Source organism: Gossypium hirsutum, chromosome A05, assembly GCF_007990345.1.
Source record: "Gossypium hirsutum isolate 1008001.06 chromosome A05, Gossypium_hirsutum_v2.1, whole genome shotgun sequence".
NCBI classification, from domain to species: Eukaryota; Viridiplantae; Streptophyta; class Magnoliopsida; order Malvales; family Malvaceae; genus Gossypium; species Gossypium hirsutum.
In genome coordinates this window covers 39,118,560-39,142,990 of record NC_053428.1, presented here as the reverse complement: position 1 = coordinate 39,142,990, position 24,431 = coordinate 39,118,560, and the positions used below count along the sequence as shown (strand labels likewise).

Sequence of the window (24,431 nt, the reverse complement as noted above, 5' to 3'; positions counted from 1 at the left end):
TGCATCAACTTGATTGAGGCTCTAAAGTCATTTTTATTCGACAACAAAATTTTCCCTCCACAACTATTGTTGAATTAAGTGTATTATATAGTTGATATTTAACCCAGAAGATCAAATTTATTGAGGAATTTTATAGTGGTGGCTGGTGATTAGTTATGTCCTTGGAATTAGATTATGATTCTAATTGTTAATTGTCAAGAGTCTATTTTTTTATTTTATATTAATTATTTGCAAAATTTAATTTGAGAATATAATTTATATTTTAAATATTATTAAAATATAACAATTATAAATTTAAATATATAATATCTAATATTTGAAATAAATTTTAAAAAAAGCTAAGCGAAACGAGGAATTTTTTTTATAGTCAAATTTTTCTATGAGACCACTATCTAAAACCACATTTCAAAAAATTAAATTTGTAGCAGAATTATTTTTTATGTTTTATTTTTACCTCATCAATATTTTTTTTTATCTAGCTACAACCATAAAATAAGAACCATACACTTTTCTAAATTAGTTCTCAATAATAATCTTTTATCTTAAATTTTAATAAAATTAATTCTATTCCTAAATAAAATAAAAATAATAAATTTTAATTAAGATATTATTTCAATAAAATATTTAAATTTTATATAAAAACATATTAATTATATTTAATTAAATAAAATGAATTTTTATAAATGGAATTATATTAGTAAATTGTATTAAATATATCATCTAAATTTCACTTGTTAGTGTTATTAAATATGATAAGAGATGTATAATCTTAAATTTTATTTTATTTAAATTGAGATATGCAACTGACTTGCTAAATTAGTAAGAGCTCTTTTAATGGTTATGACAATATTAGAATCAATAAAATTACATGATGTAATTTTCTTTTATCAATAATTAGTTGGGTGTAATGATAAGACATATTGTACTTCCAAAAGAAAATTTTAAGTTTGAATTTTGGGGACAATATTGTTAAAGGGACAATCATGAACTCTTAACATGTACCATAAAATAAACATGAAGAAATCTAAAAAAAAATAACTAAAACATAATGATCACAATCAATTGCGATAAAAATAGTTATTACTGTAAAATAATAGCTGATACCATCTTGTCGTTATTTAAATCATAGGAAGCATTCCATTGTTAATATTTGATGCTTTTGCTTTGATTATGATATTTGAATGGAGGAAGGATATATGATTGTTGGTATTTATAGATGATGATTGAGGTAACTAGCTAGATCATTAACTTGTTTGCCATTATTGATTTTGGAGGAGACTTTTACTAAAAGTTTGAATTCATATATCTTCGTTGGATTCATAGTTACATAGAACCAATTTTAGACATATAAATAATTAAAACACGATACAAAAATATAAAAAAAATTACTTATCCAACTTGTTGACACCATTTTTTTTGATGAAACGGGGTCGACTTGGATTTAAAAAAAGAATGAAAACGGGAGTCGCCACCAATCCTTTTTGATGAGGTGTGATCGGGTCACCTCAAAAAGTGGTTGTTTTTTTAATAAATGATTTAATTTTATTAAAACAACGATTTTGGTCTACAAAATTTAGAAAAATGAGTTCGGGAGTCGGTTACGCACGAGGAAGGATTAGCACCCTCGATACGCCCAAAATTGGTACCTAGTTGATTAATTAGTGTCTTAGTGTCGAAAATTGGAAATTTGAAGAGTTTTTTTAAAAAAAATACGATCCTTGAAAGAAACTCTGATGACGTGAATTGGAATATAAGATTCTCTTGTTCCGAAGGAATATCACATCCAGCACGTTAGGACACGATACTCTAAATCATCGAAACCAAGATCACCTTATAGTTTAATGAAACCACACTTTGAAGCTTTAAGAGGATATTTGGCTATTTAGTCGAACGAGAAATCGAAACCCAGCACGTTAGGGCACGTTTTCTCGATTTTCCAAACGCGAAATATTGCCTTATTTAGAAAAATTTTCCTTTTGATGCTTGGTATTAATGCTTGACAAAACAATAACGAATACGACAAGGTGAGCAAGGCAAAGTGAGTAACAATAATACAATAGGCAAAATGAAATGACGAGGCGATTACATAAACAAAGCATACAAATAAATAAATAGAACTAACATTTTAGAAAAAGCACAAGTGTACATGAATAAATAAACAAACACCAAATAACAATGATGACAATAAATACAATTATGTAAAAATGTATATGCATGTATAATTTTAAGCCATAAAATAAGAAATGCGTATAAATTATAGAATGTGAAAACATAGATAAATATATACATATATAAAAAATCGGGCTGAGTCTTGACTTTTTGGTGCTCATCTTCTTCAAGTAGCCTTATTCCAGTCTGCTACGTCTTGTTGCTTCGATCCACTCTACTGCAACTTCAGATATGCTTTGTAGCTTCAATCTACTCTGCTACAACTCCATGGAGATGAGATTTGTGTTTTTAGTCTGCTCCACTACTTTTTAAGGAGATAAGACTGGATGTGATCTGCTCCACTACTACTTAGGGAGATAAGATCTGTGGTTTCATCTGCTTCGCTACTGCTTAGGGAGATAAGAATGTAATCTTCGATCTATTCTGCTGTCGAATACAGGGAGATAGAGTTATCAGCTTCAATGTACTCCACTGTAGTCACAGGGAGGTAAAATCTGCCATCTTCGATCTGCTTCGCTGCCAAATACAGGAAGGCAAGATCTGCAATCTTCGATCTACTTCACGCCAATACATGAAGATAATATCTGCTTTCTGTGATCTACTTCGCCACCAGTATGGGAAGACAAGATCTGCATCTTCGATCCCCTTCCTACCAATATAGGAAGATAGGACCTGCTATCTTCGATCTACTTCACGCCAATACATGAAGACAAGATCTGTTTTCTGCGATCTACTTCGCCACCAGTTTGGGAAGACAAGATCTGCATCTTCGATCCATTTCCTACCAATATAGGAAGATAGGATCAGCTATCTTCGATCTACTTCACGCCAATACATGAAGACAAGATCTGCTTTCTTCGATCTACTTCGCCACCAATATGGGAAGACAAGATCTGCATCTTCGATCCATTTCCTACCAATATAGGAAGATAGGATCAGCTCTCTTCGATCTACTTCTTGCCCCGGGAGATAGAACTATCAGCTTCAATGTACTCCACTGTAATCAGGGAGGTAAAATCCGCCGTCTTCAACCTGCTTTGCTGCCAAATACAGGAAGGCAAGATCTGCAATCTTCAATCTATTCCACTGCCAAATACAGGGAGATAGAGTTATCGGCTTCAATGTACTCCACTGTGGTCAGGGAGGTAAAATCTGCCATCTTTGATCTGCTTCGTTGCCAAATACAAGAAGGCAAGATCTGCAATCTTCAATCTATTCCACTGCCAAATACAGGGAGATAGAGTTATCGGCTTCAATGTACTCCTCTGTAGTCAGGGAGGTAAAATCTGCCATCTTCGATCTGCTTCGCTGCCAAATACAGGAAAGCAAGATCTGATATCTTCAACCAGCTCTGCTACAAACGAGAGAGGCAAGGTTTGTCTTCGATCTGCTTCGCTGTCAGTGCAGGAAGGCAAGATCTGCTATCTTCAACCAGCTCTACTACAAACGAGAGTGGCAAGGTTTGTCTTCGATCTGCTTCGCTGTCAATGCAGGAAGGCAAGATCTGATAACTTCAACCAGCTCTGCTACGACCGAGAGAGGTAAGGTTTATCTTCAATTTTTACTGATCTGTCCTCTAGGGAACATGACCTGTATAATGAACCTAATTATGCCTAATGATTAGGATGGCATGATCAAAATGAATCAAGTGCTCCTAACTAGACATGCGTGAATGGTATTTGAATGAATGCAGAATGTCATGAAAATAATTCCTTAATGCTTAGGTTATCATCGCTCAAAAGCTTATTAAGGCTTTATCACTAACGTGTCGCAACGCCTTCTTGACCGGCCGGCATTTCCAAAGAAACACGTAATCTGATTACCCCCACTGTGAACATCGAAGTTCAACCCACTGGGACATAAAATTTGTACCATCAATCTCCCACTGTAACCCCAGGGTAGAAAGATATGGCTTTTGTCAATCTTCTCCTATCGCAATTCAAGGGTATAAGATTTAAATCCTTCTGGTCCCTTACATCATTCCCAAGGTGTCGTACCAAAGACTCATGCGCAAACGAGGGCTCTCCTTCCCGAGGTAACCTCTTCCTATTGCCTGAAGATCATCACTTTCTTGTTTATTCAAGCTTTGTCACCAACATGGCGTCTTGTCAATCAACGCGTTTGACAACAAAAATCCAAAGAGAAAGTCTAAACTTAGACTATTCCTTCCCAAATTTCCAACCTTTAAATTTGGAGTGTTCTAAACAATTGTCCTGCTTCAGGCTCCTATATTATTTAGAAACTTTTCAGAGTAATATGCAAAACTTCCTTCGTGAAAGTTTTATTAGTCCATTAATCATTATTCCAATGCAACATGCTTGCAAAAGATCATAACGATAGATAAAATAGAATTGATTTGATAGCATAGCTCAAAATGAATAAACTATCAAGGATAGCAAGAATAAAAGGGGAATTAATTGGGAACACGTATCTTGAAAAAGAATGAAGTATTCCAAGAAAAAAAATAGTATGAGGACAAGATGCCCCAGATATCGTAGCTTGAACTTCTCTGTACCAACTCTTTGAAAGATCATTCTGTGTTTGACATGTGTTTAGGAGATCTACAAGACTTTGTCGATGCCCCAAGATGCTACCTACCCTTTCCTGTTGAATCAGGTATAGCAAGATCATTACATGCCCCGATTTGATCAAAATTTGAGCTGCTCTGATCACCTCATGCCCCAATTTGATCCAAAATTTGAGTCGCCCTTTTTTTGGGTTTTCAACTCAAGCCCCTCTGGTCTCAAGGCGCCCTTTGCGGGTTTTCACCTTGGCCTCTCCTTTTTTCACTCATTTTTCTTTTCTTCTTTTTCATTAATTTTCTCTTTTTTTTTAAGTGAAGTATTTGTTCCTTGAATCAAAATTCTCAAGATTAGGCAAGTTCTTGCCATCTATCTTGGTCAATACCTACACTCTCCCAGATAAAGCCTTCCACATAAGGTCCTTCTGGCTTGGCATCCACTTTCTTCTGAAGTCCCCTTTGTATGGGAATGATCTTCTTTGATATCGGGTTCCCTTTGTGGAATTCTCTGGAGCAAACCTTGTTTTGGTGAACTCATACCATTTGCTTTTGGTACATTTGACCATGATAGATATTTTGAACATTCCTCTTCAACCAGGATTGGATCCAAAAACTCAAAGAGAAGGAAATCTTGACCTCAATAGGTGAAACCGCGATAAGCCCAAAAAGAGGGCGTTGCCCTGAGAGAGTTTTTTTGGCGATATGGTGTTATTCTTGAACAGACTGTAAATTTCTGATATTGTGCTCTTGTTCAAATTTAGTGCATTGTCAAATATGATCCTTTTCGACTTTTCAAGCTGACGTGATTTTTTTCAAAAAAATTGCTGTCGACTTTGTGACATTGGCATATGAAGCAGCTTCTTCCCGTGAAGATAAACTGATGACCGCTAGACTCTTTTGACGAGATTGACCTAACAACCTTCATGCCCCACATAGGGGAAGTCATGGACTCCATTGATTTTTCGTAAGGTGGAATCTGTTTTTCACCTTGTTCTACCCTCCTCAATAAGTACGGAGATAGGCCACAATCTATGTCCTCTTCGAAGTCATGAGATTCCTCTAAACACATGTCTCACTCAAAAGGAGGTTCTGAGTTTGTAGCAGTGTCATTCATGTCGTTGATATTCAGGGACCCGTTATAAGTGCAAAAGAATGTACGAATTTAAGAATAATTATCTGTACAGTATGATTATGAATGAATGAATGATTTGGAAGAAAGAATGAAAGATTAAAAATAATTATTCATAAAGAATGAAAGAATATTAGCTCAAAAATGATCGCAAAGATGCATTTCATTAAAATAACGACGTTCAGACATGAGCCTATTTCACAAAAAGAGTTCATATTGCTTCAGGCTAAAAGTAACAAGTTTATTCTGAATATTACTCTAAGTAGGTTCTAAATACTACAGAGACTTCTTTTACAGTCTGATTTATTTAGAACACTTCCAAGTTTATAAGGGTCGATATCTAACAAAGTCCCTTCTTCAATTGTGTCTTCATGCATGTCATTGATGTAAACACTTCCCAACATCTCTTCATACATCGCATTCACCTTATTGTCAATCATGATTGGGTAGCAGATTTTCTGCCGTAGATGAGTCACCCAACTTGACAATACCCATGTTGATGAGTTTTTCAACTAGTTTCTTGAATGTGATGCAATTCTCTATTGAGTGCCCCGTAATTCCTGCGTGGTAGTCACAGTGTGTGTTCGCATTATACCACTTTGGATATGGAGGTTGTGGGGGTTTTGAGTAGGAAGGGGAAACAACATGTGCATCGAATAAATTTTGATACAACTCTTCATATGACATTGGAATTGTTGTGAACTGGAGGTTCTCAGTACCTGGTTTCACTCCAGGTTCTTGTCTCAATGAGCCTTGTTAGTTAGCGACCATTTTACTTGGCTGATTCACCGTAATTGGTTTTGAATAACCCTTGCTATATGTACTCGTGTTGTTCACCTCATTGTCTTTGTTCTTTGGGGTTGATCTCTTGATGCCTTATTCCGCATCTATCTTCCCACTTCTTATTGCATTTTCAATCATTTCACCAGACATCACTACATCTGAGAAGCTCATGGTAGCACTTCCTAACATGTGGTTAATGAACGGTGCTTTCAGAGTGTTGATGAAAAGCATCGTGGTTTCTTTCTCTAAAAGAGGTGGCTGGACCTGTGTCGCGACCTCTCTCCATCTTTGGGCATATTGCCTAAAGCTCTCACTTTGCTTCTTTTCCATGTTCTGCAATGTGATTCTATCGGGTGTCATATCTGTCACATGGTTGTACTGCTTTATGAAAGCCTATGCTAAGTCCTTCCATGAATGGATGTTGACGCGGCTTAACTGGTTGTACCACTTAGCTGCAGACCCGATCAGACTGTCCTGGAAGCAGTGGATCAACAGTTGATCATTGTTGATGTATCCTGTCATTCTTCGACAGAACATAGTTATATGAGCTTCAGGACAACTAGTCCCGTTGTACTTTTCAAACTCCGGCATTTTGAATTTGGGAGGGAGTACTAGATCAGGTACCAAACTCAAGTCCTTGGCGTCGACTCCACAATGGTAGTCGGTGTTCTCCATGGCTCTAAATTTCTCCTCTAGCCATCTACATCGGTCCTCAAGTTGTTTTGACAAGTCCGTTTTCACTTTCTCCATCTCTGCCATGTTATCGAGATCAGGAAACACGGGGTTGGTAGGATTATCACCGGGATTAGAACCCGAGCCTGTTGGAAAGTTCATCGATGCTGGGGCACCGACCTGGTATTGGGATCTAATGGTAACAGGTGCCCTCTGCGGGTACACCTCTGGTTGCGCTTGGATGTTAGTTGGGGTGAAACCTGGAGGATAGGCAGGGTCATCGTGATCATCCCCAGCATCAACTAAAGGGCATTTTCCTTTGTCATTCCTTCCAGTCAATAACTGCTTTACTTGGTTCATCACAGTGTTCTAGGATTCTAACATGTCTTGCTGGATTTTTTCCAGTCGTTCGTGCATCTGATCTTGCATCTCTCGTTGCAACTGTTCCAATCTTTCCAACCTTTGATCCATTGCTTTCGTTTGGCGACGAGTACCGTAGTGATATTTGATTAGATTTTTGGTGGTTTTCAGGGTAACTGAAATAATTTTACCTAGTTAGGGTCACTTCGTGAAAGTCTAATGCATATGATGCAATGTAATGCAAATGCATTAAATGAATGCCAAAAGAAACGTTGATTCTTGGTTCAATTCTATTAGAACAACTGGAATAGAAAACAAATCTATTTACATAAAGCAGATATATATACGGCTTTGCGGTCATAGGCGGGGACATTCGATCCTCTTCTTCATTCGAGCGTTAAGATAAATCTCCCGAACTCTTCAAAAGGGACATCCCTTCTATCTCTTTTTTCTTCATCTGGGCCGTGACTCGTTACTCATTCATCCTTGTGATGCTCGTTGGCTTCTCTTTAAAAAGTTTAGCGGTTCTCGAATAATCTTTATCATCTTGAGTCTTCAGGCAACGAGGCAAAGTCGTATAGTCCTCTACTGAACTATCATCCTTCTTTTGTTATATCTTCTCGGACCGTATTAGGACAACCGTATCGTCATCCACTTTATCAAGAAACCCATTTTCTTATGACAAGCTCTCTATTTAGCAATTGAACGTGAATCAACACCTCTTTTTATGATGAAAATGCAATGCAATCATAACAAAAAGAAAACATGTTAGTACAAAGAAAAAGCAAGCAAGAATAAATAGAACACCTATTTGGGTGAATACTAGGGGTTCGAAGTGGTTCTACCTAGGGTGAGCTCCTAAGGCTCACTACATGAGGTTTGGTTCTAAAGTAAGGGTACCTGAACCAGCAGATTCCTCGATCCTCACCCATTGTAGGCTCATGCGGACCGAGTTCGGTTCAGGGGGATACATTTCTCTATGGCCATGCGGAGATGAAAATCTCACGAAGACATAGGTACGGATGTATCCCGGAAGCGATTCACTATCCCATGCGGAGGTGAAAGCCTCACGAAGGCGTAGTTTCTCACTCCCACTTAAAAGGTGTGACCAACGGTCATGCAATGCAATGTGCAGAGGTATAAAATAAAATACAGAACATGATAAAAAAATATAACTCAAAACAAAAAGAGATGCAATGAGAGGATCGTAAATTTAAATCGAATTTTCCACTTTCAACAAAAAGACAAGAAATAATCAACACGTGGCTTGACTCTCTTATATTCCCCAGTGGAGTCGCCAAGCTGTTGACACCATTTTTTTTGATGAAACGGGGTCGACTTGGATTTAAAAAAAGAATGAAAACGGGAGTCGCCACCAATCCTTTTTGATGAGGTGTGATCGAGTCACCTCAAAAAGTGGTTGTTTTTTTAATAAATGATTTAATTTTATTAAAACAACGATTTTGGTCTACAAAATTTAGAAAAATGAGTTCGGGAGTCGGTTACGCACGAGGAAGGATTAGCACCCTCGATACGCCCAAAATTGGTACCTAGTTGATTAATTAGTGTCTTAGTGTCGAAAATTGGAAATTTGAAGAGTTTTTTTTAAAAAATACGATCCTTGAAAGAAACTCTGATGACGTGAATTGGAATATAAGATTCTCTTGTTCCGAAGGAATATCACATCCAGCACGTTAGGACACGATACTCTAAATCATCGAAACCAAGATCACCTTATAGTTTAATGAAACCACACTTTGAAGCTTTAAGAGGATATTTGGCTATTTAGTCGAACGAGAAATCGAAACCCAGCACGTTAGGGCACGTTTTCTCGATTTTCCAAACGCGAAATATTGCCTTATTTAGAAAAATTTTCCTTTTGATGCTTGGTATTAATGCTTGACAAAACAATAACGAATACGACAAGGTGAGCAAGGCAAAGTGAGTAACAATAATACAATAGGCAAAATGAAATGACGAGGCGATTACATAAACAAAGCATACAAATAAATAAATAGAACTAACATTTTAGAAAAAGCACAAGTGTACATGAATAAATAAACAAACACCAAATAACAATGATGACAATAAATACAATTATGTAAAAATGTATATGCATGTATAATTTTAAGCCATAAAATAAGAAATGCGTATAAATTATAGAATGTGAAAACATAGATAAATATATACATATATAAAAAATCGGTAAGTATTATAAAAATAAAAATGTAAATATGTGTTTATATATATTTACAAATTGTGATAATATAAAGTATATGTATGTGAATCATAAAATATGTGAAATATACAAAAAGCATTTTTAAGAATATAAAGAATATATATAAGTATGTATATGATGTAAAATATGCATAAATATATGTAAGTATATAAGAATTATGAAATGTGAAAAATATATTTAAGTATGTATAAGTACGTATATATACACATAATAATTTAGAGTATAAAGATACATATAAAAATTTAAAATGAATATTACGTATGATGATTCAGAAGAAATAACATATATGCAAAATTTCTAAAATTGATAATGATTTAGAATATATGATATATTCAAAATGATGCCAATAATAATAGTAATAATAATGTAGATAAGAAACAAGAAAATAAAATAATATAATATGACAAATTTAATATAAAATTGATTGATTTGATGACATAGTGGTGATACTAATGATAACACAATAATAATGACATAGAAAACAATGATATCAATAAATAATAAGGACAAAAATAGCTCCAATATTAACAATAACGACAATAGTAGAATAACAACAATAACAAATAAAGAATAATAATGATTATAACTATTATGTAAAACAGTGATATAAATAGTAACAACAATAATGATAAAATATAAGAAATAATAGAATAATGGCAATAATAATAAGCAGCAATAATAGAATTAATAATAAAAATAAAGTTGATTAATTAAAAAAAAACTATATTGAATTTTGGAACACAAATTTGGGGCGAATTCGAAATAAAAAAAGGAAGGGAGGACACATTGAAATGCGCCAAGAAAGTAGAGGGATCCCATGCGCAAATAGACCATTCGGTCAAAATGCGCGGATCCTCCGTGGGCGTAGCGCGGGTCGCGTGTGGGAGGTCTAAAACTGTGTCGTTTTGGCACCTTGACCCCCACTCCCAAACGGCGCCGTTTGCCTCTAGTCTTTAAGTTAGTTTCTTTTCTTCATTTCAGTTTCTCTTAAAAAACTGAGGGCCTTTTGCCCTCTCTCCCTCTCTCTTTGCTTCAGCCGATCGGGCTATCTCGCCGTCCACCGTATCACCACTATTTTCGGTGCCCGGCGACGCGCGACCATGGGTATTTAAACCCCGCTTGGGGGCCCTTCGAAGGCCAAGCACCTCGACGTCCTTTGGGAGCCAAAAGAGAAACCCGTGGCCCTCTCCTTCGAACCCAATCGCCACGATGGAGAAGGTTCTCCGGCGACGCGTCCGTGGTTTCAGGTGAGGTTTCCTTATTTCTTTTCTTTTACTTTTGTCTATTTTCGTATATAAAAAAGAAAAATAAAAAACAAAATAAGTGAACTCAGATCTTAGAACGAAAGTGAAAATCAACCTTTTTGATTTCTTGCTACCCTTTGTTTATGTTTGTTTCGATCTCTAATATCTGTGTTACAAAATCCTTTTTTTTCTATATCAAAAAAAGAAGAACCCCCTCCTCCCTCCTGCATCTGTTTTTCTTCGGGCTTTTATAGCCTTTAAAAATATTGTTGTCCATCTTCTTTCTGGTCTTGCAGGGAATGGGCAAACGGCGGTGGCAGAGGCATGATGGTACAGAGGAGCAGGTGGCCGACATGGTGGCATGGAGAGCTGGTGTCAGAAGGTTAGTGGGCAAGTGGCCAAGGCTGAGGCGTGCGAGTGCGACCGGTCAGAGGCGTGCATGCGTGAGGGGAGGTGAAGCGGCGGCAGCTACAAAGCATGAGGCTAGGTTTTTTTTTTGTTTGGCTGAAAACTAGTATAGTTTTGGGCCATTCGGGCCTCTAAGGTTTTTATCATTATTGGGCATTTGGATTGGGTTTTGGGGTTAATTTTGTTGTAATGGTCTGTTAATTCTTTATTGGTCTTGGTCTATTTGGATTTTATGGTCTGGGCCCGGGCAAAATTTGGGTCTTACACAACTCATAATAAAACGTAAACAAGAAATGTTTCTCCCATATTTGATACAGAGATATCGTCAACAGGCTGCCAAAGGTTGGCCATGGGGTTTCTCGTTAACTAGAAGTGGGTAACACTGGTAGTAAAAAAGCAACCCATCAAATAGAACTCAAACTCCTCCCCTTTTTGAATACCGATTTCCACTTGCCTTGTATTTTCTCCATCAATAATGGATAAACCCACTAGATCTGCCTCCATTGAAATACAAAAGCTCATTTCAAGCCAAAATAGAAAAAACAAAAATAGAAAACAAGACAAACTTGCTACAAAACCAAACAAAGATATGCCAAAAAGCATAACCAAAATGTTCAACATAGCTTTACTTAAATAAATAATAGTATAGATAATATTTTTATATGACAATTAATATAATATTTGGAATAATAATGCTATTGCTTATATTATAATATAATATTTGATCCATTTCTTCATTATGCTAAATCTGTAAAAAACCAACTATGGTTATAGAAAATAGTGTTTCTTTTATGTTGTTAAATATTAAAGAATTTTAAGGTATTCCAAGTTAAAGCCTTTCCCTTTTACAAGTCCCATTAGCAGTGATGAAGTTCTTTCATCTCTATTGAAATTAAAGTATTCCAAGTTAAAGCCTTCCCCTTTTCATCTTCATCTCATATTTTCACTCTTGCTCTTGTCTTTTCAATTTGCTTTCACTTTCTCTTACTTTATTATGTTTCCAATCCTTCATCTCTGCAACTTTCTTCACTCTTCTTTTCCATTGTTAGCAATTACTTCCTTTAAACCTTTCTTTGCAAAACAAAAAGCAAAAAAAAAACATGGCTATTGTACGGTGAAGCTTTTCTCTCTGATTCCATTGAGGTGCTGCTTGATAGGATTGTTTCTGGGGATGTTCTAAGGCTTATCAAAGGAAAGAAACTTGAATCTTTGCTGCTGAAGAAACTGAAGCCAACCTTGATGTCAGTGAAAGCAGTGTTGGATGATGCTGAAAATAAGCAGATTACCAACCCAAATGTCAAAAGTTGGACTGATGAGCTCAAAGATGATGTTTATGATGCCGACGACCTCCTGGACGAGATCTCTACTGAAGCTCTTCGGAACAAGATCGAATCCGAATATCAAACTACTCCTATGAAGTAGGTTAGTAGCTTTTTCTCTTCTTTCTATCCTTTCAAAGATGGGATGCAGTCAAAGCTGGAAGAGATCCTTGGGACACTAGACAACCTACTCAACCAAAAACAGATTCTGGGTCTGAAAGAAAGCTATGAAGGAGAAAAGGCATTTCAAATAACGCCTGCAACTTCTTTGGTGGACGAATCTGATGTTTATGGCAGAGATGATGAAAAAGAAGAAATATTGAAGTTGTTGGATCCTCAAAATCTGTCTGAAAATCAGATAGCTGTGATTCCCATTGTGGGTATGGGCGGGCTTGGCAAAACCACCCTTGCCCAATTGATCTACAACGACCCCATAACGGATAAATGGTTTGACCGCAAAGCATGGGTGTGTATTTCAGAGGAATTTGATGCTTTCAAGGTAGCCAAAACCATTCTTGAAGAGATCAAATGTAGCTGTGATGGAAACCAGAACTTAAATCAGCTTCAACTTAAACTCAAAGAGCAGCTGTCCGGAAAGAAATATCTAATCTTTTTGGATGATGTTTGGAACAAGAATTATTTTCATTGGAAAGAGCTTGCAAGTCCCTTTACTTTTGGGGCCAAGAATAGCAAGATTATTGTAACAACACGTGATGAAAATGTTGCAGTAATCATGAGGAACGCTCCAACTTATCGTTTAGATGTGTTATTAGATGATGATTGTTGGAAGTTATTTGCAAAGCATGCATTTGATGGTTCAAGCCCCACCAAGCATCCAGATCTGATGGCAATCGGGGAAGCAATTGTTGAAAGATGTGGCGGTCTCCCTTTGGCTGCAAAAGTTCTTGGAGGTCTTCTGCGTTGCAAACCAGATGCTGATGAGTGCAACAAAATTTTACATAGCAATTTTTGGGACATTCCAAATGATGCAACTAATATTCTTCCAGCGTTAACATTGAGTTACCATTATCTTCCTTCCCATTTGAAGTGATGTTTTGCTTATTGTTCAATTTCCCCTAAAGATTACGAATTTGAAAAGGAAGAACTTATTCAATTATGGATGGCTGAAGGTCTTTTAGAGCTTCCCAAAGACAATGGAGATCTGGAAGAACGGGGTAATGAGTACTTCAAATATTTAAGATTGAGGTCATTCTTTCAACAATCTAAAGGAAAGAAATCTTGTTTTATCATGCATGACCTAATTAGTGACTTGGCTAAATCTATAACCCGAGAGTTCATTTGCTGATTGGAAGGTAGTGGTGGTGGTTCTTGTGTAATAACTGAAAAGACCCATCATATGTCCAATGTCCAAGAACCATATGATGTGCGGCAAAAAATTCAAAGTTTAGCTAAAGCAAAGGGTCTGCGTACTTTCTTAAATACAAAACCAGTTTGGTATTGCTCATTTGTCAGTGATGTCCTAATGCATGATTTGATGGTGAAATCAAGCTTACGAGTGCTTTCATTGGCTGAGTATAGAGATATCAAGAATTTGCCAGAAGATATTGGTAATTTGAAGCATCTACGAAATTTGAATCTCTCAAGAACTAAAATTAAAAGGTTGCCAAACTCTTTGTATACATTGTATAATTTGCAAGCATTAAAATTGCGTGGATGCAGCGACCTTGATGAGCTGCCGAGAGACATGGAGAGATTGATCTATATCTTGATACCAAGGGAACAAAGTTAGCAAGGATGCCAGAAGGAATGGGTAGGTTGAAAGATTTTCAAATAGTAACAGATTTTGTTTTAGGCTGTCAAACTGGATCAAGAATTAATGAGTTGGGAAAACTCAAGCATTTACGTGGAAGACTTTCCATTTCAGGACTAAAAAATGTTGCAAGTGCCATGGATGCCAAAGATGCCAATTTGAAGGATAAGGTGGACCTTAAAAAGTTGAAGTTGAGATGGGGTAAAGATGATGATATTGATGGTTGTACAAGCCCAATTTTAGGCCCAAAACAGAAGCCCAAACCCACCTAACCCTAAACCACTTGCCTCCACTTGCACTACCTCTGTCCCCTCGTCCCATCACTTGCAAGACAAAAACAGAGAGCAGAAACATGCAATAGCAGCAAAAAGAAGCAAACGATAATGAAAAATGATATATTTCGACTTTATGGAGAGAAAATTCATGTGCCTCTTCATTCTTTCGACTTTCTCTATATGGGGCATGGAAGTTATTGGGCCGATCTCGTCGAAGGCTTCCAGCAGGCATCAATTACTTCGCCAAGAGGGTGAAAGTCGCTTCATATGCCAATCATCAAATCCTAAAAGAAGAAGAAGAAGAAGAAGATCATGGAAAGATGACTGAGACTTGTAAAGATCGGCATAAGAAGTCATCATGTACCCTCAATGCTCATCGAATGTCGGCTAGGACCTTAGCTGGGGCAACACATTACTCGTTGGTTTATAGGATAGAATCGGTTTTGAAGATGAGATTCATTTTCTCCGAGTTTCGTCAGAGCTGAAGTTAAATAAGGCAGAATAGATCCAATCCTGATAGGATCAATTGAATTTGAAAAGAGAGGGTCGAAAGCTATCTGTCGAAGTCCAATGCATCGAAAATAATTGACGCCAGCTTACGATGAAGAAGTTTATCCTAGAAAATTCCTCCTATACAAAAGGACTTCAAAGAAAAGTGGATGCCAAACTGGAAAGGACTTTATGTAGTAAAAAAGGCCCATTCTGAAGGAGCGTTGATGGCAAAGATTTGTCCAATCCAGTGAATTCAAATCCAGTCAAGGAATATTCTACTTAAAAGGAAAGAGGCCAAGGTGAAAACCCACAAAGGGTGCCTTAAAAAAAACAGGGGGGGAGAGGCCATGGTGAAAACCCGCAAAGAGCGCCTTGAGACCAAAGGGGATTTGAGTTGAAAACCCAAAAGGGGCGGCTCAAATTTGGATCAAAGTGGGGCATACATTAGTTTTGCTATGCCTGAATTAATAATGAAGAAGTATGTTACGTCTTGGGGCATCGACAAAGTACTCCGGATCCCCTAAACACATATTGAGCTCAGAAAGGTCCTTAAGAAGTTGGTACAGAGAAGCTCAAGCTGTGATATCTGGGGCATCTAGCTTCTATTTTGCCCATTTTAAATTTGTTATCTTTGATTCTTTTCAAGATATGTCCGAATAAATTTTCTTCTTATTGCATTGCTATCTTTGATTAACTTATTCATTTTAAGTTAATTTCCTTCTTATTGCATTTGCAATCTTTGATTAATTCATTTCGAGCTATGCTCCCAATCAATTTCCTTCTTGTCCATCGTTTTGATATTTTTCAAGCATTTTGTATTGAAATAACGATTAATAGACCAATAATACTTTTATAAAAGAGGTTCTGTATATTACTTTAGAAGCTTCTAAATAGTACAGGAGCCTGAAACAGGACCATTATTCAGAACTCACCAAGCCTAAGGGTTGAAAATATTTGAGCCCAATTTGAAATTATCTCATTGGGTTTTCTGTCAAAGACGTTGGTTGAGCAGAAAAATTACGATGGTGTTATAATCCCGGCAAAGAACGAGCAATGGGACTATTCTCGGGAAAAGAAAAATGATACTGTGCATTTATGCAAATATCAGGCATATACATCTGGTCATTACACTCAGGGAATAGTGTAACAGATCAAACTGATTGAAGATGATACAAATCCTATACCTCTGAATGGCAGTAGGATGGATAGAAGAAATCAAATGCTTATTCCCCTGAAATTCAGTGGGAGGCACAAACTTTATGTCCCAGAAGGTACAGTGGAAGGGACTCTGAAATTACAGCGGGGCAAGCTTGCTGAGCAAAATGTGATTGTTTCTTTAACTTTTCTGTCAAGAATACCAATCGAACAAGATGGCAGTGTAATGCGTGAGTGATAATGTCCTAATAAACAACGAGCAATGATACTTTAAGCCTTTTAAAAAGGATCATTTCATTTCTGCATTCATAACACATCTAATTAGGAGCAGTTGATTCATTTCGATCATAGCATCCTAATTATTTGACATAAGCATCACATTTAGTTAGGAGCATTTGATTCATTTCAATCATATCATCCTAATTATTTGGCATAAACATAGATACATGAAATTGATTCTACAGATCATGTTCCTCAGAGGACGGTGTAGTGGAATCGGTGAATTCACAAGCCTTATCTCCATAAGCAGTAGGGTAACAGGCTGAATTTACAGATCTTAACCCCCTAAGCAGTAGGGAAACAGATCGAAGACGAAGGGTCTTAAACCCCTAAGCAGTAGGGTAACAGATCGAATTGCAGATCTTATCTCCCTAAGTAGTAGTAGAGCAGATCGAAGACGAAGGGCCTCAAACCCCTAAGCAGTAGGGTAACAGGCTGAAGATTTCCAGATCTTAACCCCCTAAGCAGTAGGGAAACAGATCAAAGATGGACCTTAACCCCCTAAGCAGTAGGGTAACAGGCCGAAGATTATAGATCTTATCCCCCTAAGCAGTAGGGAAACAGATCAAAGGTAACAAGCCTTAACCTCCTAAGCAGTAGGGTAACAGGCTGAAGATTTATAGATCTCATCACCATAAGCAGTAGGGAAGCAGATCAAAAGACGACGAATCTTGCCCTCCTGAAGTTGTAGTAAAGCAGATTCAAACCACCAAGCCTTAACCCCCTAAGTAGTATGGTAACAAGCCAAATTTACAGACCTTAACCCCCTAAGCAGTAAGGTAATAGGCTGAAAATCACAAGTCTTATGTCCCTGAAGTTGCAGTGGAACAGATCGAATCTAGTAAGTCTCATCTCCCTGAAGTTGTAGTGGAGCAAACTAAATTTACGGATCTTAACCCTCTAAGTAAGAGGGAAAGAGATCAAAAGCGATGAGCCTAAACCCCTAAGCAGTAGGGTATCAGGCTAGAAATCACAAATCTCTTCTCCTTGAAATTGCACTGGAGAGCTTGGAAGCCACAGCAGTATCTCCTTGAAGTTTCAGTAAAGTAGGCTGAAGTCATAAGTCTTATTTCCCTAAAGTGCAGTGGAATGGATTGAAGCTATAATGAACGGATCTTATCTCTCTGAAGTCACAAGTCTTATTCCCTTGAAGTTGCAATAGAGCAGATCAAAACAAACATTATCTCACTAAAGCTGCAGTAGAGCAGTAAAGCAAAGTGAAGCAACAAGATGCAGTGGATTAGAATGAAGCTACCTGGAGAAAAGGAGCGCTAAACAAGTCCAAACACGGTGAGACCAGGCAAAATTGGTTTTTCTTAAGACTTTGCTCTGTTCTCGTTACACGACAATAAGCAGAGAGGGGCAGCTGTACAAGCCCAATTTTGGGCCTAAAACAGAAGCCCAAACCCACCTAACCCTAAACCACTTGCCTCCACTTGCACTGCCTCCGTCCCATCGTCCCATCACCTACAAGACAAAAACAGAGAGCAGAAACACGCAATAGCAGCAAAAAGAAGCAAACGATAATAAAAAATGATATCTTTCGGCTATAAAAGCCATTTTTTTAAGAACCGGGGGTAGTTTTTTGAAGAGGGGCCGATTGTATTCTAAAAGGAGGTTTTTTTTTAGAAAATTGTAACACAGAGCATTAAGCAATCAAAAAGCAAAAGGTTGATTTTGAATCCCATTACTTGTGCTTTTTTTCGATTTTTTCCTTTTTTTTCGTTGCTTATTTTTCTATTTTTTTAACTTCTTTTTGGATAAAAATATAAAGAAGAGGGGAAGAGGAAACTTACCGAGATCCCGAGGGTCACGACGTCGGAGTTCATCTTTGTCTTCAGAAACGGACTCGAAAGGGAGACGGAAATGACCTTCTCTTGGTCTTCAAAGGTACCCCGAACCGGGGTTAAAAAACCCATTTTTACGGCCCGATCACCGTCTATGGTGGCTTCATGACGGCGGCGTAAAGCTAGGGTTCAAACCCTAGCAGCAAAGGGGAAAAGAGGGAGAGAGAGTAGTGGCTGCTCTCTGTTATTTTAAAAAAGGGAGGGCTGAAAATAAAGCAAAAAAAGAAATTTTAGGGGTTTTTGTGAAGAAGCAAACTACGCCGTTTGATGTGTGGGTTCAGGGGCTCAAAACGACGTCGTTTTGGCCCCTGACCCGTGCGACCCGACCCGACACCCAAAGAGGATCCGCTTGTTTCCGTCTTTTTGGTCTATTTACGCACGTGATCCCTCAATTTTGAGTCACGCTTCAATTTAGTCATTTTTTCTTTTTTTTCTCTTTATAGATTTGGCCATCTAATCTGTCGTGAGTCTCAATTTAATCCCTAGCTCGCTGAGCAGGGACATGTGTCTAGAGTCAGGGTTATTTGTCGAATTAGTCCTTGGTAGTTTATGTGTGTTTAACTTTGGTCCTTGGTTTTATTTTTAGGTTATTTACAATTTGTACCATTAATCTTTAATTTAATTTCAGTCTAGTCCTAGCTTGTCAATTCATTTAGTTATTTATTCATTCAGCCTTTTTAAGAATTGTTTTATTATTAAGTATTTATTTAAAAAATCATATTATTATGTATTTTAAGTTCTTTACACTTTTGAACTTCCATTCATTTTAAATTATAGGTATATAGTTTATTTTAAACCACTATACATATTATTATTATGTCTATTTCTACTCTTATTATGTTTATTAATATTAGTATATGTTCCATTTCATATGTATATATATCTTTTAATATATATATGTATTTATGTAATACTATTAAAAGTTAATATTATTGTTTTGTTAAGGTACTTGTATGTCATGTAGGTATTCTTCTAATATATATACTTTATACTCCATATTACGCATATATATTAGTATTATATTACATATATTTGTCCATATTACGCATATATATTAGTATTATATTACATATATTTGTTCTTTTTAAACCTTATATGTATATATATATTTTTTTTATATATATTATGTCTATATTTTAATATACTATGTATATTTTTCTTTATATATATCATGTACATATTATGTATATATTTTAATATCATTATTATGTATATACTTATTAATATATATATATGTGCATATATAAATAGAATTGTTAATAGCTGTTTTAACATTATTATTATTTCTAATATATATATTATATATCTTTTTAATATCATGTATACACTTTTTATTCTTATTATTACGTATATATTTTAGTACATATATGTATAAATTTATATATCATTATTATTAGTTATTTTTTTAGTTATTTTTTTATTTTATTTACTATTTTCAATAAATACTGTAAATATTTTTAATCTAGTATTAGGTGTTTTACATATATGTCCTCTACTATTCCATATTTACATTATCATAGGTATATTATTATTATTATTATCATTATTATTATTATCTTTTATATTATCCTTTTATCACTATTTTTATTATCAATATTATTAATATTACCGTTTTCATTATCATTATCATTTTCATTTTGTCATGTTTTATATTTATTCATTTATTTATTTATGTATTTTCTTATTTCATTTTTCCCTACGCGTTTGTTTTATCTTTTACTAGCCTTGTTTTTATTTCATCTTTTTTGCCCATACTATTGTAATTGACATTATCGCACCTATCGTTATGTTGTTATACATGTTAATATCATAATTTACTTTTGTACTTTACTATAAATCGCATTATATTTTTTGCTCGATACTTCAAAATAATCCTTTCATAAAAGTAATATTCCGTATTCGGTAATTCGAGACAATCGTGCCCTAACTTACTGGGTTTCGATTTTTCTCATTTAACCTAAATAGCGGAATACTCTTTTAAATCGCTATATGAGTTTTGAAAGAAGCTTATTCGCGGAGATACGAAGTGTTGTGCCCTAACTTACCGGGTATGACATTTTGTCATCTCGAAATAAGAATTTGTTTTAAAATAAAGGCAATATTCGGTGTTTGAGAATTTGAGAAAGCGTGCCCTAACTTACTGGGTTTCGATTTCTCTCGTTTCCTCTAAATAATCGAATATCCTTTTAATAAATTAAAATACGCAAATTTTATATAAAAGGCAAGCCCGCTCTCGAAAATTCAGGATGTCGTGTCCTAACTTACTGGATGTGACATTTTATATTTTGAGACGAGAAGGTCTTTAACACTTGAGCACTTTTATAAAGAAGGATCGTATTTCAAAAGTCTTTCAAGTTTTCAATCTTCGACATTAAGACACTAATTAATCAACTAGGTACCAATTTTGGGTGTATCGAGGGTGCTAACTCTTCCTCGTGCGTAACTGACTCCTGAACTCATTTTCTGATTTTCGTAGACCAAAAATGATCGCTTTAGGAAATCTTAACCTTTATTAAAATAATTAATTTAAGGTGATCTAATCACACCTCATCAAAAAAGGATTGGTGGCGACTCCCGTTCTTTTATTTTCAAATCCAAGTCGATTCCCGTTTTCTTCAAAAAAATGGTTACGACAATGGTGATTCAAGGCATGATAGAGAAGTGCTTGAACAACTAGAGCCTCATACAAATTTGGAGCATCTTATTATTCAAATTTAAAAAGGTACGAGATTTCCGGAATGGGTGGGGCATTCTTCCTTCTCAAATATAGTATCTTTGGGGTTACATGATTGTAAATTTTGCATATCCTTACCGCCGCTTGGCCAATTATCATCTTTGAATTTTCTCTCCATTTCCGGTTTGAGTGGAGTGTTAATAGTTGGTGATGAGTTCTATGGGAATGGACAAGCTTCAACTAAACCATTTCAATCACTTGAAATGCTAAGCTTTGAGAATATGGCCGAGTGGGAGGAATGGTATTGTCGGAGTGATGAAGCTTTCCCTCTTCTACAAGAGTTATGCATTAGAAATTGTCCAAAACTAACTAAGTCTCTTCCCAAACACCTCCCTTGTTTAAAGAAACTGGAGATTGAAGATTGTGAGAAGCTTGGAGGCTTGCTTCCAATGGCACCAAGCATTTTGGAACTTGAGTTGAAGAAATGCCAAGCATTGCAGTTGGAGCCATTGGCTTGTGGGCTTCGGGAGTTGGACATTAGAGATTCGAATATGAATGATTCCGTATTGGAACAAATGTTGCAACGATGCACACTTTTTGAAAAGTTATGTTTGTGGTGTTGTTCAGAAATTTGATCCCTTCTTGAAGTTAGGGTGAAAACTTGGATTATTCCTATATCTTCTAGTATACATCCCTTGAATCCTTGCATATAGAGAGTAGTAAACGTCATGGACTGGAATCTTTCCCATTAGGATTGTTTCCTATGGTAAAGCATGTTAATATTTGGGGATGTGAAGACTTGAAGTTTATTAGTGCTGCTTCAGAGGGCTCTCAACACTAGCATCTCAATTCTTTGCATATAGGGAATTGCCGAAATTTGATATCTTTTCAAATTGAAGATGGATTATCTGTCACCAATTTGACCTGACTTTATATTTGGAGTTGTAAAAGTCTAAAGTCATTGCCAGAGCAAATGCAGTTCGTCTTTCCATCCCTAGAGGTTTTGGAAATAGATGATTGTCCAAAAATAGAGAGGGTTCCAAAAGAGGGTTTGCCCTCCAAATTAAAAGAAATTAGAATATTTGAGAGTTATAAACTAATTGAGAGCCTGATTAGGAAAAGGGAATGGATTTTTCATACATTCCCTTCTCTTAGATCTTTCTATATCTCATATTCAGAAGCAGAGATGGAGCGTTTTCCAGATGAACATCTGCTTCCCTCTTCTCTTACGTCTCTTGATATCTCTAGTCTTCGAAATCTAAAGAGTTTGGAGTATAAGGGGTTCCAAAACCTCACCTCTCTTTGCAATTTGTCAATCTACAATTGTCCCAAGCTCCAATCCATGCCGCCAAACATGCTTCCTCCCTCTCTTTCTCGTTTGTGCATTCAAAATTGTCCTTTGCTGAAGGAACATTGTGAAAAGGATAAAGGTAAAGATTGGGCCAACATTTTCCACATCCCTGTCATTGTAATTGATGAACAAGTCATCATATAGAAGTGGCAGTGACTAAGAAAAAAAATGTTCTGACACAGGTATTTCCATTCATTTTTTACTTTCATGACAAATTTATTTTTATTTTTTTAAAAATAGAATTAGATCTGCAAAATATGTTGAACTTAAGGAAACATGCTTTGATTGTCATCCAAATGAAGGTTTTTTGTTTGGACATTAATTGGATCATCTTAGAATCCAAAGGTAATTAAGGTTATTATTATTATGCTTTTAAGGGAAGTTGGGATCATATATGTGGATGATTGGATTATTTCCAATCGCAGCTTTACGTAAATGAGCTTTGTAATAGGCCCAATTTGCCCAGGCTATTAAAAGTTAAAAAAAATAGAATAAACTAAATAAAAGAAAAATAAAGTTTTTTTTAAACAAGTCCATTTTACAAGGCCCACAAACACTTAAACCCAATTACACCCAAGCCTATACCATAGCCCAAATACCTAAGCTACCCAGTAGCCCATTACACCCTCGACCCAAAAGGCCCAAATCAGTTAGCAGGTTAGGAAACCCTAGGGTTTCCAAAAGCTTCGCGCCGCAAGCACTCCAATCGTCATGCCCCTTCGGCTCGCGCCATTCCAGTGACCTTTCATCGGCGCCATGACTCCAGCTCCGTATCGCGCCGTAATCGGTGCACGAATCAATGCCAGCGCACTCAGCGCCGTGATATCCTCGCTGGTACCTGCAAAAAGGAAAGAACCACAGCAGAAAAGAGAAGCAAACATGGAAAAGAAATCAAAGATTTCTTTCCAAAATGTAACTATTCACAGAAGGCCATAAAAGCCTCTTCACTAATTTGTAAACGATACGATTTTTTTTATCAGATATAAAAACACAAAAACAGATTATAAATTTTTGGAAGCCTTGCCAAAGAACAGAGGTGATTCCTCTTGCTTTATTTCCTTTATTTACTTCTCGAATACCTGCATATCGTACACACAAAGCACCATAAAAATAATAAAAGAGGATTACCTTTTCGATTCGCTAAGAAAAGCAAAACTTTTCGAATCCCGACCGCCGTATGTAGCGGAGCTGGCAGTGACACATGGGCCACCGGGGACGGAGGCTCGAAGGAGCTCCGAGGGCCTACTCTCAGTCCTCTTTCAGAGGGTTTTTTTTTTAAAACGGGCTCAAAATGATTTTTAAGGCAAAAATTTGGCTTATGTAACCTCATAGAAACGGCGTCGTTTAGGCTTAATATAATAGGCTTCAAAACGGTGTCGTTCCAAGGTCAAGGATCCGCGCGTTGACCCGCGACCCGGAAGGATCCGCGTGTTTCTGCTTAAAGGGCTAATTGCCCAATTGGTCTTTTCGCATTTTCAAAATTTATAATTTCGTTCAATTCAAACTTTATTTTGTTTTAATTTGGCCCTGACCTTCTATTTTCATTTTAATTTAGTCTTATTTACTATCATAAAGCCTATTTCGGGACGATGTCGTTTTGGGATTAGGGTCAAATTGTCTAGTGAGTCCCTCAACTTTTAACGCGTGTTTCAATTGGGTTTAAAATTCATTTTATTTATTTAAAAATTAACCCTAGATTCTTATTTAAATTCAATTTTAATCCTTTTATATATATACATTTTA

The 24,431-nt window shown here is 36.2% G+C and overlaps 1 protein-coding gene and 1 pseudogene across 1 annotated transcript; both read left to right on the top strand.

The window, feature by feature from the left end:
- Positions 1-12,399: 12,399 nt before the first annotated feature.
- LOC107960594 (putative disease resistance RPP13-like protein 1) lies at positions 12,400-14,039 on the top strand. Its single transcript, XM_041112379.1, has one exon. It carries the CDS (start codon positions 12,990-12,992, stop codon positions 13,893-13,895), a length of 906 nt encoding a protein of 301 aa, XP_040968313.1. The 5' UTR covers positions 12,400-12,989; the 3' UTR covers positions 13,896-14,039.
- Positions 14,040-14,046: 7 nt separating this feature from the next.
- LOC107960593 (putative disease resistance protein At3g14460) lies at positions 14,047-22,832 on the top strand (annotated as a pseudogene).
- Positions 22,833-24,431: the final 1,599 nt, after the last annotated feature.